The 15,913-nt window shown below is 40.6% G+C and overlaps 1 protein-coding gene across 1 annotated transcript in view; it reads right to left on the bottom strand.

Annotated features, from left to right (window-relative positions):
- Positions 1 to 13,742, bottom strand: part of TRPM1 (transient receptor potential cation channel subfamily M member 1) — an 89,482-nt gene extending 75,740 nt beyond the window's left edge. The window contains exons 1-4 of the mRNA XM_065412369.1: positions 13,701 to 13,742; positions 4,521 to 4,600; positions 3,160 to 3,355; positions 1,554 to 1,767 (exon numbers count right to left, since the gene is read on the bottom strand). Of these exons, the coding sequence (XP_065268441.1) occupies positions 1,554 to 1,767; positions 3,160 to 3,355; positions 4,521 to 4,600; positions 13,701 to 13,742 (532 nt within the window). The remainder of the gene's footprint in view (positions 1 to 1,553; positions 1,768 to 3,159; positions 3,356 to 4,520; positions 4,601 to 13,700) is intronic.
- Between the last annotated feature and the right edge of the window lie 2,171 nt (positions 13,743 to 15,913).

The following is a 15,913-nucleotide window of genomic DNA, read 5'->3' as shown; positions in this document are numbered from 1 at the left end:
AGGCACCAGCAAAACAAGCTGGTGCTTGGGGCGGCACATTTTTAGGGGCGGCATGGCCGGCGCCAGAATGCCGCCCCTAAAAATGTGCCCCGGCCGCCCTAGCTCACCTCCGCTGCTGCTGCCGCTCGCGCGCCACTACTCGCCCTCCCTCCCAGGCTCTCAAGCCTGGGAGGGAGGGGGAGCAGCGGCGCGCGAATCAGCTGTTTCGCGCGCCGCGGCCGCTCGGGGTCTCCCCCTCCCTCCCAGGCTCTCAAACCTGGGAGGGAGGGGGAGATCCCGAGCGGCCGCGGCGCGCGAAACAGCTGTTTCGCACGCCGCTGCCACTTGGAGTCTCCCCCTCCCTCCCAGGCTCCAAGCCTGGGAGGGAGGGGGAGAAGCGGCGCCCGCGCCGCGGCCACTCGGAGTCTCCCCCTCCCAGGCTCTCAAACCTGGGAGGGAGGGGGACACTCCGAGTGGCCGCGGTGCGGGCGCCGCTTCTCCCCCTCCCTCCCAGGCTTGAGAGCCTGGGGGGAGGAGGCAGGGAAGGGGCGGAGTTGAGGCGGGGCCGGGGGTGGGGTAATTAAAAAACGGGGGGGGGGGTGGCCAAAATTGTTTTTGCTTTGGGCGGCAAAAATCCTAGAGCCGGCCCTGATCACTTGGTAAACTGGATGCAAGTCATTTGTGTTTCAATACTTCCAAATATAAGCTCATAACATCCAGGAACAAAGAGTACAGGCCATGTTTATAGGATGGGGGACTCTATCATTGGAAGCAATGACTTTGAAAAAGACCTGGGGATCATGGTGGATAATCAACTGAACATGAGCTCCCAGTCCAGCGCTATAGCCAAAAAGGGTTCATGTGATCTTTGGATATATACATAGGAGAATCTTGAGTAGAAGTAGGACAGGTTAGATGATCTCTGGTTTTGGCACTGGTACGACTACTACTGGAATATTTTATCTAGTTTTAGTGTTCACAATTCAAGAAGGATGTTGAAAAATTGGAGAGGGTTCAGAGAAGAGCCAGGAGAATGATTCAAGGATTGAAAAGCATGCCTTATAGTGAAAGACTCAAAGACCTCAATCTGTTTTCTATGACAAAGAGAATGTTAAAGGGTGATTTGATCACAGTCTATAAGTACCAACATGGGGAACAGAAATTTGATAATAGTGGGCTCTACAACCTAGCTGATAAAGACATAACTAGATCCAATGGCTAGGAGTTGAAGCTAGACAAATTCAGACTAGAAATAAGGTGCACATTTTTAACAGAGAGGGTAATAAATCTTTGGGACAAAATTACTAAACGTTGTGGATTCATCATCGCTGGGCAATTTTAAATCAAGATGAGATGTTTTTCTAAAAGATATGCTCTAATTCAAACAGGAATTAGTTCAGGGAAGACCTATGGCTTGTGTCATGCAAGAGGTCAGACTAGATGGTTGCAGTGGTCCCTTCTGGCCTCATGACCTATGAATCACTTATGCACTTTCATGTCTTCTACCACTGAGAAAGATCATATGTAGAAACATTTACTCCATAAGTAAAATTCAGAAGATGGTAATTTCTTACCAGTACTAACTCCTCCAGTGAAAATCCAGGCTCCTGTTGTCATGGCAGCCTTGATCAGGCCTTTCCCAAATACTTGTTTCAATTTAGGTTGCAATTCAAAATTCTGGAGGCCCCCATGGACAGAGATTAAAAGCTTGGGAAGTTCCAGTTGCCAGTCTTTCACCATGAGATGAAGCAGAGAATCTGGTTTGGTGTCATACGACACACGTATATACTGCAAAATAGTTTGTAACAGTGCCTTAATATTACGGTGCTATTTTCTTTGTAATACCTTCCATTGACTGAGAATTGAGAAACCAGCAAGTCTAACATGAGCAAGGAAGGATTTTAATGCTTTTTAAACATTGTATCACAAAGTTTCTATATTGCTTGTAATGAGAAGAATTAGTAAGCCTGAGTCGCATTGCTCCACTGTTGAGGAGCTGAGAATGTGCCATTCATTACATGGGGAACAAATATTTGATAGTAGTCAATCTAGCAGAGAAAGATATAATGTATGATCCAATGACTAGAAGTTGAAGCTAGACAAATTCAGAATAAGGCATAAATTTTAACAGTGAGAATAATTAACCACTGGAACAATTTACTATGGATTGTGGTGGTTTATACATCACTGGCAACTTTTAAATCAAGATTGGGTGTTTTGCTAAAAGATATGCTCTAGGAATTTGTGTGTGGGTGGGAGGTTTTGTGGCCAATGTTATATGGGAGGTCACACTAGATGATCAGGGCCGACGAGGGGGGGGGGAGGCGAAGCCGGTACACATTACTGGGGCCTGGCCGTCCGGAAGGGGGCCCGGGGCCCAATTTCCCCAGCTGTTTAGCTGGTCAGCCCTTGCCGGGGGGCCCAAAATTTTTTTTTCACCGGGGCCTGAATCCGCTCTCGGCGGCCCTGTAGATGATCACAGTGGTCCCTTCTGGCCTTGGAGTATAGGAATCTATGAAATCTATAAGTAAAAGAGGTTGCCATTTTAAAAACCCCAGCTTGGGTTGGAAAGGGGAAGTACTAAGTTTTCATTAGGATTTTGAACTAGGGGAAATTACCTCCCTGAAAAAGATCAAGATGTTTTCTTTGGTTAATCGAATCCTGTTTTGACTACCAAACTAGAGTCCTTACCTACATTGCCAGAAGTTGGCTTATGCAACATTTCATTGTTTTGTTAGTTTTTCTACCTCTTAAGCATTGGCTTTTTATATTATATTTACTTCTAAAATCATGACCTTATGGCAATTTCTTTTTAAACTACTGGCATTCTATTAAACGGGGATGGGAGAACCATATGTGTTTGTTTTCTGTAACTTTTATTGGTTTTGCAATATGTTGTTCTCCTTTGCACCTCAGTGTCTCTCATTTGGCAGTCTTACAGAGAGGCCATGGGACAAATGTGCACAGGGAGCAATTCCAGGAGTGGCTCCTTCTAGAACAGCGATCAGGCACAGAGGAATGCTTGAGTGGAGAAGCTTGGATTGCGGCTATGTATACTATACCTGCTCTGCTGAAAGACACAGGACTCTAGTCTCCAACATTGTCAAGCTTGGATCAGGCCCTCAGTGAGCTGGGGATCTAGATGACAGATGTTTGTATAGCATGTGTTCCGTTCCTTACCATGGCCTTATTTGAATGTCCACCTCCCTGGAACTCAAGATTTCCATAGGCATCTGTTGGACATGTTTGGGTGTGTTTACTGACGGACCATTTTTCTGGCTGAGGTTCCAATTGCTTTGTTTCCTCTCCATTTTTGTTAGCTGCTGTACTTGGAGGAATTGGAATATGTTGACTAATAAGCTGGCCACAGCAGCACCTGAAACCAAAGTTAGATTTTGCACCGACAATGAACATATTGTCTCCAATATCTGATAGTGTCCACTTTAAAAAAGAAACCAAACTCCCCCCGAAACAAAAAATTTGATTTTAGACACAAATGATTCTGGCTTACCTACCTATTTTGTATCTGGCATATAGGACTTTCTATGAGTCACTGAAACCCCTCCTCTGAGCCATACCTAAGCACACATACTAAACCCACTTTTCAGAGGTGCCAGCTCACAGGTGTTGCTTAGTGCTTAAGGACTAAATGTTTCATGTCACTCCTGTAAGAGGATTGGACCCTGAGGGTCTGGTTCCTGTGCTGGGGAAAATAGCAGCTCTGTAGAGCCTGTCTCCCTTTTTCTGCTGCTATACACAATGTGGGTAACCTGTGCAACAGCATAAGGGGGCACCTTGAACCCCCTTCCACTTCTGAGCGGCCACTCAAGCAGGGCACAATTTAGCCAATTGATAATACAGTAGCAGTAATACTAAGTATTACAGTACAACCACATCCAGAAAAATAAGGCCATGCTACTATCTTGCTTCATGAACCAGGATTATACAATTCTCTTGGCTTCTCAACTATCTCAGAATCCAGTGTAAAGTTGTATTCTGGTTTTATGAAATCTTCAAGGAGTTGCTACATTCTGCTTCTCTGGCCTTATCTCCATCTTCTTCCCCTAACACTCATTCCACTCCTCCAGTCTGGGCCGCCTCTCTGCTCCTTTTCTTCCGTTCTATGCAGAGTGTGCAAGTGTATGAGCTTGTCAACACGGTGGAGTAATGCACCTTAGGGTGTGTGATTTCTAAAGCGCATTATGTGTTGAACGGCGTAGACCCTGCTGGTCTCTAACAGTACTATATTAAAGCACACTATGGTACTTTTAGTGCACTCCAGCAGTTTCTACATGGACTAACTAATGAGCAACATATTAGTTTGTTTTAGAAATCCCTCCTCCCCCAGCCCAGTGTACACTGCCGCTCTGTGTAGACAAGCCCTCTGCCTCACTTTCACTTTTGCTCCCTTGCCTTCTTTCCCTCAAGCACAGTGAATAGAAATCAGCTCTCAGCTACATCATGTACATTCAGAACAATTCCATTGACTTCAGTGATAAGTATTGTTTTATCTACTAATGTAAATGCTTAAAAATTGTCACCTGTTAACATCTTTGTTGTTGGCAATTATGTAGATGCATTCTCTTTTTGAAAAGGTCTTCTCTATCCAAGCCTTTTGACCCTGAAATAGGAAAAGGAAAATAAAATATTGATATATTTGCTGAGTGGCCGATACCATGAAATGTCTACCTCTTAGTTTCCTTCCTGAAATATAGCTTTGATTGTCAAATGAGATATTTACAATGCACGTTTCAGGAGGCTAGACTCCTTAAATTCTAATAGGGTACTCCCATCTACTGGGGAAAGCATGAACTCCTCCACCAAGGCATAGTGGGAGCAGGGAAGGAGGACACTAATTATGAAGACAAATTGGAATTGTGTGGGACCATTTTCCCTGCAAATGCAAACCAGAACTCATCATATCAAGCTCACAATGTTTTTCAAACAGGAATTGTAGATGAGCTAAAACAATGCCCCAGTTCTGTGCAATGCAATTAGAAAGTCCATTGCAGCAACATAGTTCAATTAGATTTCAAAACAATGAATGGAGAGTACAGCTCAGAAATAGCTGTATACCAAGGTTTCCCAAACTCTGCACTTGCGATCCCCATTCTCAAAACCTGTAACCTTGACCCTGAGCAGGCAAAACTTTGTCACTGTTCTAACACCAAAACGAACTAAGTATGAAGATTTGAAAAGGATACTTTGATTTTAAAGAGGTACAAAATGATAACCACAGTCACAATTCAAAGATATGTATAAACCTGTCTTCTGGAGAGAAGAGTTCATATTCTGTCCCTGGAGAGAAGAGTTCACTTCACTAAAGTCCCCAAAGAAGCAAAAGCATGTCACCAATGAATAATTACTTAAATAACCAGCAAGGAGAAAAAGTTGGTCATTTAGGAAAGCCTGTACTCTGGCTCTTATTTCAAACAGTCAAGCTATCAATGTAACAGGTAAGAGTTACCTCCCTTCATTTTGATAGGAGTTGCTGGTGAATGGAACCCATGCCATCATAGAGCATTGCAAAAGTCAATAATTCATTAGACAGCACTTAATGAAATTCACTACAGCTTTATGAACCACATGGAACAGGTTATCAGGCATTTTCTTAGCATCGGGAATTTGATGGCATCTGAAACAGTGCAGCCCTCAGGGATTAGATACAATGCTGTGGATCAGTATGGCCTGGACTTATTTCCCTCCACATATTGCTTTGGCACCATCCGTGTAAATTGCAATACACTGCTCGCAATGAAAATGGAAATATTTGTTTTCCAAACATTTTAAATGAACATTCTCCTTGTATGTGTTTGGCACAGCTTTAGAAGACAGCAAGTCTTTTGCAATAGTACCAGCAGAAATATAGCTCAAATATGCTGGCAGGTTTGCAGCAGCAAAGACATTGGATATTCATAAAGCTGAATTGCTGAGTAATCACTTTTCCTGAGTTTTGAAATCAGTTCACTCTCTGATTTCTTGAGCCATGTGGTTAATATGGCATAAAACAGTGCTATCTGAGAAAATATAGCTGCTTCAGCCTCTGCGACTTCTGAACCCATGTATATTGTGAAGGAAAGCCTAAGATTTTCTGTAATGTTAAATGACTTTTGCAGTTGCATGATTGTACAAATATCAAATAAGATGTTTGAAGGGCACTCCTACTGACAATGCCAGTCTGAGTAATCAAGTCTTGTTGCATTTTCCAGGCTTCAGGCTTTCTTTCCCCAAAAATCCACAATCCAATTCAATGTTCCCTTTTTAAATATTACAATAACTTTGAAGACATCATGCTCTTGGCAGCAGCCAGCATTTTAGAGCACATTACAACCGGTGGTTTTGAATCAACTGATGTAAAACCCATGTGTCATTCTATGCTGCATTTACTTTTACTTTTCTGAGCTGTCACTGTAATCTGTTGCTGCTACCTTCATTTTGAAACAATCAATCTTTCTGAATCAACCCTTGGCCAGAAGTGAGCTCCACAAACTGAAGGATAGATGCAATGTGGTTACGTGAGGTTCAGCAGTGCTGTCATCCAGTTTTCCAGTTCGGTAGCACATTTTGCCATTGTCCACGTGCATGGGTAGTTGTGCTTTGTGGTACACATTAAATAACATTTTTAATTGGACTTGTACCATTTTGTGTTAGGTAAATCCAGGCACACCCACATAACCATCCTCCCATAAGAGATTAATCATGTTTCACTAGCCGAGTCTCTAGCAGCCAGTTTCACATGCACACACGTGCTGTGCTAGTCTACACCAAACCCCTAGTTGGGGTACTCATATCAATGTAGAGGTTTTAAAGGGGTACAGCATTCCAGGCTTGTGTTTATCCATTTTTTTGCCATTTTAAATATACTGAATTTTGTGTGTGTGACCTTTCCTAACTCCCCTCCCCGGGTGCTCAGCTACTGTAGAAATGAGGGCCATGTAAGTGCCTGGATAGATAGATACATCCTCTCCATGAACCCCTCGAGAGATCTGTAACCCCCAGTTTTGGAAACCCTACTGTAAGCATTTCAGGGGAGATAAGTTCAGGATGTGTTGATAAGCGATGCTGTGCATGTGACTCCTCCACACAGAATACTGAAAAGACAACCTGACAATCATCAAAACAACTGGATTGTACACTGTCAATGCAGGTTGTTATTTCACCCTATTCTTTTTACTTTGCAAAGAGAGACAACTTTTCATTGCTACTTGATCTTCTTCATGGAGAAGTATTAAAGTTAGCTACAATTTGGAGCAAGAACCTGAAGTCTAAGGCTCTCTGTTCCTCATTTATGTTTGGAAGGAAAGCTTTTGCAGTTAAGTTTCTAAAGTGAGCTTTAGAGTATATCTGAATTCCCAGCTGTGCATTCATTGTATTATAGTTATTTTAAATAACGTCTGTTATCTGCCACTGCACTTAACAAAGCATTGCACATCCACACCTCGAATGCACCACATACAAATAATACATGATACACTGCTGGCTTATTTTTCAGTGCTAATGAGAGGAAGGGAAAAGCAGGCATTACAGATCAGTGGAATAAAAACTCACAAAGCACGTTCGCTCAGCCTTTGAAGTTTCACTGCCCTTGTCTGTTTAATCTTCTTACTCAGAGCTTGATTATAATCCAGTGCAAATACTTAAGCAGACACATCCACTGTCAGAAAATAGGCACCTTACCCACTTATTTGATATGGATTCTGCACAATTCTGAAAAGCTGCTACGATCACTCTGGATGGGAATTTATTCAGTTTCTTGAGAAAAATATAAGCATGCATACTGTCCCTAGTGAGTTTGGAAGAACTAAATACTTTTTAACAGCCTCTGAACAGAAGAATTTTGAAAGGATTATGACAGATTAACTACAGTTTTCAGGCCAAGAGCCAGTGGGTGTATTTATGCTGAGAGACAAATAGGTATTGCCAGCAAGATCATGCCACTAAAACTCTTTGCAGGTTTTCTATTGATCTGTAAGAAACACAAAAGTGCGACACCTAAACTCGTTGAGTGTACTGAAGTTCAAAACTGCTTATTATTACAAACACAAAATGCTCTAATCAAAACCGAATCTTGGAAGGACGCATTTCAAATGCTCAGTGGCATATTTATTCTCTTTTGTGAAAACTGACAAAGGTCTCTTCAATTAAGGTAAAACAAAACAAAACAAAACCTTTGCTAATTCTTGGCTTCCAGCCTCGAATCTACTGCTATGTCTGGAAAGAACATTAATTAATATTGGGCTTTATTCTCCCACCACAGGGTTTTGAGTAGTTCCCATTGCCATCAACGAGAGGGCCTTGTATCCTGCAGTGAGAATGGAGACCACTGTTACTTAGTATGTAGACCAGGCAAGTAATAAGACGTAGGCCTTCAAAATATGCTCAATAGTTATAATAATAATATATGGTGATATACCTATCTCATAGAGCTGGAAGGGACCCTGAAAGGTCATTGAGTCCAGTCCCCTGCCTTCACTAGCAGGACCAAGTACTGATTTTGCTGCAGATCCCTAAGTGGCCCCCTCAAGGATTGAACTCACAACCCTGGGTTTAGCATAGTTAAAATTAAATTTGAGCAATAATTAATGTTAGAGAAGCCAACTGTCCTTTTTGCTGTGCACTGAGAGCCCACAAAGCAGCCTGCTGCTCATACGCAGAGAAAGGCAGGTACAGGACCAGAGATGTGCAGCACTATTGAATTAGTAAACAAATATTTTTCATATTTGATACATGGTCTGAGGAGGAAATCCCACTTCACTCCAGCTGGCTGGTAAAATGAAATAAAAGTTATTTGGACTGTTTTGGAAAGTCCGATTAAACAATTACAGGGCTTGATCCTCAGTCCTTACTTGGGCAAAGCTCTCATTGAAGTTTTGTGTTAAGACAGCAAGCAGCACTGGCACCAGAGTTCAGTATGCATTAGGTGAACCTGGAGAGAAAGAGACGTAAGAATCAAGCTACCCATCTGGAAATTTCATACTGCACTTTTCCCCCCCCCACTCTCTATTTCGTCGTCAGGTGCTGTGAATTTTCAGTTACTGTATATCTGCATGGAGCAATGGTGACATTTAGTGACCAGCAGTATTAATCATAGTTGAATAGTCATTATAGATAGTGTCAAGTATGAGAGGGGTAGCCTCTTGCATCTGAAGAAGTGAGGTTCTTACCCACAAAAGCTTATGCTCCCAATACTTCTGTTAGTCTTAAAGGTGCCACAGGACCCTCTGTTGCTTTTTATAGATAGTGTGAGTTTCCTTGGGCCATGCCTCTCTTGGTTTCAGTGCAGATCCTCAACTGATGTAAACTGTTACAGCTCCATAAAAGAGCTATGACAAGTGAGGATGGAATCTTCAGAGATTTTAGCTGCTACAATCTAAGTCTCGACTAAGTATGTGGAAATTGTGGTGTGGCAGATTTTCATGGGGACAGCAAAAGGCACATCCCTGACACACAGACCACCCTCTATCAAATTTAAATCCTCATTCCAAAGCATGGGGGCACTAGGGCTTTTCAAAGACAAGGTTACTAGAATTTTTTTAAAATGGGGTAAACAATATTTTCCCTTAGCCTTGTTCTCAGAAAGAATGAACTGTTTTGGCTGAAATAAAAATAAATTAATAATAAAAAATATCAGCCCGAGGCAGACACTCAGCATGGAAAAGTTTAGCCTGACTGGTTCAAGTTTGGCACAATTAAATCATCTGAAAACAGGGTCTTATAATGGGAAGTGTTGAGCAACCTTCATAACAGGCAGAGTGACCAGCCCCACCTATAATAGTGTTGTCACAAAGTGTCCAGTGCTGCAAGGTGGAATCAATGGGAATGGAGGGAGTGTGGCTCTTGCAGGATGCGACTCCATAGGGTACAGCAGTAATTTATATTCTGCTGTAAAATCATTAAGTCTCAGTTGGGGATAGAAGATGACGACATTAGCTGAAGCTGGAGAGGCTGAGCAAAGGGTTCTACATCATATTAATTAGCAGCCCTTCCACTAGTAACACACAGTGTCTTTGCTACACACACTCTGTAACAGGAGGTAAAACTGTCCCAAATGCATATATGATTGTTTTCAAAAATGTGTGTTTAATACAAGCTCATATTGAATGGAATTTTTAGAGGCTAGATTAGCTGGATAGCAGGTATTAAATGGAAAAATCTATCCCATGCAACCCTCCTAAAATATTGTGCTTTAAATGACAATAAATTCTTGATATTTATGAGGTCTCAACTCAGCAAGATACTTAAGCATGTGTGTAACTTTAATAGGACTTTCATATACTTAACGTTGTGCATATGCTTATGTCTCTTGCTGAATTGGGGCGTGAAAACTAAATCAATGGCTGTTATTTACACATACAATCATAAAGACCAATGTGACCTCAGCTACTCAGACGCAAAACTGATTTGCACTGGAGTTTTATCTCCAGGATCAAGGCAGAATTGGGCCCTGCAAAAATCAGAAATATTTGGAATAATCTCCTTTAAAAGTCACATTCTAAAAAGGAGATGAAGTTACAGGTCCCAGAAAGAATAGCTACTTGACTTCTGACGAGCCAACCAGGAAATACAGATTGAGGGATCTGATAGTTAATATTCTTTGAGACCTTATTATTATTCATCTCGAGAGAGTAGTACAAATATGCTGACTCATCATATAATTGTTTTCAGCCAGTCATGAACCAGGATATTTTTCTTAAAAGGTTACATTATGTCATAGGCGATTTCCCACTGTTCAAGGGCCCAGAATACAGACCTATAAGATATCATTTTTAAATCCAGCAAGATAAATTAAAATAAAGCAAAGGGATAACCTTAAACTACAACATCCTTAATTTTGTGCATTCGAGTCAGATTTTAGGTTTTATTAAAATGGTGTTTTAAATGTTGATTTTATTATTTCAGATTTCCTGTTTTAAAGGGCATTTTAATCTGTCTTTGTGTTCTACAAAGAAGTGGCTACATTTCCTGAAAGGATGGCCTTTCTGGCAGCTTATTATTTTATGCTGACCCCCTTTATTATAAATTACTTTAAAAATGCAACTTTATAAGTCAGGTCTTCAGCTCGTGTAAACTGGCATAGCTCCACTGATTACGATGAAGCTACATCTATTTTCCACTGACGCTTATGGAGCTATGCCAGTTTATACCAGTGAGGATTTGGCCCTATATCTTTTCATTTATATATAATTTTGTACATTTGGTCAAGAATTCATACAAAAGATACACTGCTGGTATCAGCAAACTGAAATTATTCTGATAGGAATAATATATGCTCCTGCGAATAGCTTTGTTGAAGTGAATGGATTAATCACATTCTTTCATTTACGTGAAAAGATATTTTAAAAGAGGACACTATGAACAATGGTGTGTTAGAAAGTAAATCTACCACAGCAAGGATTTGATACATTGGAAAAGGTGCTGCTATATGCTAAATCTGGAGTATTATCTTAGCTTGTAACAATTAAAAAAAGATGGCAAGAGGTAAATGCAGGAGATACCTGTGCATGTACTTCAGAACTAGAAGATACTCATTCTATTTTAATTACCTTTTAATTTTCTTTACTTTAACACTAAGGCTAGGTCTACACTACCCGCCTGAATCGGCGGGTAGAAATCGACCTCTCGGGGATCGATTTATCGCGTCCCAACGGGACGCGACAATCGATCCCCGAATCGACGCTCTTACTCCACCAGCGAAGGTGGGAGTAAGAGCCGTCGACAGGAAGCCGCGGAGGTCGATTTTGCCACCGTCCTTACAGCGGGGTAAGTCGGCTGTGATACGTCGAATTCAGCTACGCTATTCGCGTAGCTGAATTTGCGTATCTTAAATCGACCCCCCCCTGTAGTGAAGCCGTAGCCTAAGACACTGGTGCAAGATTTCATGATACATGTTGCTGTACCTCTGTGATTAGAATAGGATGCTTTATTCAACAGGGAACAACAGGCCCAATCCTACATACCCTTATGCACATGGAAGTAGCCTCATTAACTTCAATAGACTATTTGTGAGAGTAAGGATTACTCATGTAAGTGTTTGCAAGACTGCGCCCTAAATGCACAGATCTAATTAGTACTAGTGGGAGTTGCATAGTGCATTGAACATGCATTCCTCCTAAGCTATCCTCACTTTGCTATGATCTCATGATGCACAAGCACCAACATTACATGGATGATAACGAGTGGGGAAATTCAATATTTGAATTATTCATTCTTTCAAAGGATTTATAATTACATTTTAAAATGGGGTGGGCTGGAAGGGGAAGGAATACTGGTATATAAATTAATGCTAGGCATGCTGTAAAATATGAACGCCATTTAATTACTGCATAGTAAAATTCCTATTTATAATCAAAACGTATAAAACGTTTTAAAAAACCACTTTTTGAGAAGGATGACTCCTAAAATACAATAAACTTTAATCGCAAGTGTCTGTATGACACACAAATTGATGTTTCTTCTGGAAACAAGTTGCACAAACATACATTTCAACCCCCAAACCCCTGTATATTTACATTCAGGCTATATACTGTTTAGCCAATTTGGTCCCTTAGGAAATTAACATTAATTTGCAGCCCATGCTGTACTTCTTCCTGGGAGCAAGAATCTGCAGGCAAAAGTCTGCTAAAAAGTTCTGTCGGTAGAGAATTTGCTACTTGCTGTGGCTAATTTTACACTCAGTAAAGCAATTACTTTACAGACTCTGGTTGGTACGTAAGCTATAATCGAATATGTCATGGCAGAGTTGGCTGCATTTTGTGCCCTGCTGCCTTTTGTTATTTTGAAAACAAAGAATTTCCAAATCGTTTAACCCTTAGGCTGCTGTGATAGCACAGGAACACTCCCCGAATTCTTTTAGCAGCCATAATGGAAACACTGGAACTCAATGGTTAAAACTCCTTTGTGGAGAGGCTAAAAACAAACAAACAAACAAACAAACAAACTAAAAACACTATTATATAAGAAAGGATTTTCTGGAAAAAAGCAACACTAGTTGAGAACTTTCTAAAAATTTGAATATTCCAGGATCGAAATCATCCCAGAATGTGAAAGCAACAGACAATTTCAAAAATGGTTTTTTAAAAATGTTTAAATAAAGGCAATTTTCAGCAGATGGGGTCAACCCTTTATCAGTCCTTACTGAAGTAAAAATTCCATAGCGGTCAATGGAGGTTGATGTCAATAGGAGTTTTGCTTGAGTAAGGAATGACTAAGCACAGCAGGCTGGGCCCATTGTGACTAGAATATAGCATGTTCTGGTATGTTAAGGCACACTTTTGTATAGCGTCCAATGAGATGGATATTTTCTGAAGACAGGAAAAAATAGAGCCCTTAACTTCAACAAAAGATAATACAAACTGGTTATAAATAAATGAAATACATTACTACTAATGATGCTGACATGCTGTAAGCATTTACTACTGCATCTGTCTAAAAATGACAACTTACCAACATATTCTGCACTAAAAAATTAGTTGAAGACACGTGTAAATTAAAATAATTACCAGATAATGGCAAACTTGATACACAGTGGGGTACATTAATCTTCACTGTCCTCTCAGGAAAGCCCCTTTGATAAAGTCTGCAGAGTCAGATGTATAAAGCTCTCAAAACATACTCCAAAGACCAGTGGGTCAGAGGCAGTGGTGGGCTGATACGCATGGTTCTCCCTCTGGCCCCATGGGAGAATACAAGAAAAAGATAATTGCACCAGTGGTTGATATTACCTTTTCTGTGGAGCTCCTCCTTGGGCATCTGGGACCCACCATGGTAGGTTTTGATAGCATGGCTGCATTGGAGTCATGCTGCCAGAGAGCTGACGGATAACAAAAGCTGAACCTGGCCTACCATGGATCCACCAGATTTGCAAGTTTTGCGGTTGAGCTCCATAGCCATTTCTGGGATGTTGTGAGGGAGGATCTCAGTGAGTTGATCCTCATTGAGACTTCTGACCCTCAGAGCCTCCTCCTATGTGTTTTATCATGAGAAGGCACCACCTGGTCCATGAGATACAGAAACACCGTAACTAGAAAGGATATTGGTGAGGTAAATGTTCTTCATCTCTTTGTAAGAGAGAACAGATAGCAATGCAGGCCTGAATCAGAATCATGCTTTGTTCACTTATCAGACTTCCATAATACTCAAGTATCATCAGAACCTGATAAAACCCAGTTAAAGAGAAGAAAGTTTGGTTATCAGAGGGTGAGTATTGAACCCAACACTGAGTTCCAAATCGAAAAGACTACTGATCGACTTTTGCTCAGTTTGGGAAAAAAAGAAAACCACCAGCCAAACTAGCATTCCTTTTGTATTTGTCACAAATATAGTGCCAACTTAGCATTCACACACTCAGGTGGGGAAAAATGTATTTTATATACTTGTCTATCAGCTACAGCATTTCTTCTTATTATTGTCCTACAGATATAATTTGCTTATTCTGAAACATAGCTTAAAGACAGATTTCCAACTATTTACAAAATTAATTTTGAAAGTTGCCCTGTTCTCCCTTTTCCTTTTTGCAATTCCTATTTCAAGTTACACCTCCTTCACAATAAACAATGAAAAGCTTAGGAAGTAGCCTAATTGTAGTATTGTAATTGCACCCAACTTAGCATAATTATTTATGCATCTTTTTAACTAAATCTCAATTATATTTGATCACATTAAAAAAGAATGCACAATAGAAAATGGTCAAAAATACACAGAAAAGTAGTTTTAAACAAGTCAAAAGTCCTACCTGCTTGTTGCTGGAAAGTTTTGTTTCCGATTTTGGAAATATGATTTACATGTAATAGAAATAAATTAAATTTAACTCAGTTTCTGTTCCACCTTTCCTTTTATTGTTCAGATTTCTCTCATCTTCCTGCTAGGACTTCCAGCCTCTCTGAAGTCCCTGAGAATCCCCAATGAGATGGGTTTCCACCACTTTAAGAAGAGAATCTCATATGATAACCATGTGAGCAACTTCTTTGTTTAAACCAATCTCATGACTCCTTTGAAGGTAATCCTTTAGAAGTCTCATGACCTATCTCTCTGCCCACAGGGTATTTTCATCTCTTGGTGGAACAAGGCACAACAAATCTACTTTGATAGTGCCCAAATCTCTAATTTGTTAAACCTTCTTTTCTCTCTCAAACAGTGGCTCTACTCACTGTAAGAATGCCGGCACTGCAGAAAGGCTAAATGCAGAGCTGAAACTTTTAATTTGAAGTGTCCCCTCCCTTCTCCTAAAATTTCAACGTTATTTGCATAATTGAGACAATTGGACATAATAGCCCTTTCAGGGGTCCTCATTAGACATACAGCTCTACATTCTTTGAAAATGGGGGGGAAAAAGAGGTCATACAGCATTAATTATATCTAATCCTTTTTAGAACAATTTGAGGTTAGGCAAGATGTCTGTATTAAAACAGCCAAAGTAGTAAATAAGCCATCCATTATGGAACTTTATACTTTACATATCACACACATTTTCATCCCATGTTGCTGCTGCCACTTGAATTAACTCATTTACTATGAAAGTTTCTTCTGTATCTTCCATTACTTGTACATTATTAATGGCAGATGACACAATCTGTGGTTAGCATTTCTTTTTGCTGCTCTAACTTCCTGTGAAATGATAGATCTTACTTGTTTTTTAGGCTACCAATATAGTGAATGACAATAAATACAGGCCACATGTCCAACACACTTAAATGTGATCTTATTCCCCCCCCCCCTTTCTTGCATTGTATCATAAAAACAGGTAGCCTGTTAGACTCTAGCCTTATTTCAAGGTTCCTTTAACCAGGCACTCAATCCCATCCTCAACATACTAACACCACATCAGTTTTTGACTGGCAAAGAAACGTTTTCACAGACAACTTTTCAATGCACCCCCTTCCCCGAAGGCCAGTAAATCCATTTAGGGCTAGACCATGCACTTCTTACTCAGGCAAAA

The sequence above is a fragment of the Emys orbicularis genome, chromosome 10, assembly GCF_028017835.1.
Source record: "Emys orbicularis isolate rEmyOrb1 chromosome 10, rEmyOrb1.hap1, whole genome shotgun sequence".
In the NCBI taxonomy this organism is placed as follows: domain Eukaryota; kingdom Metazoa; phylum Chordata; order Testudines; family Emydidae; genus Emys; species Emys orbicularis.
The sequence above is the reverse complement of the archived record's forward strand: the minus strand, read 5'-3'. Positions and strand labels throughout refer to the sequence as shown.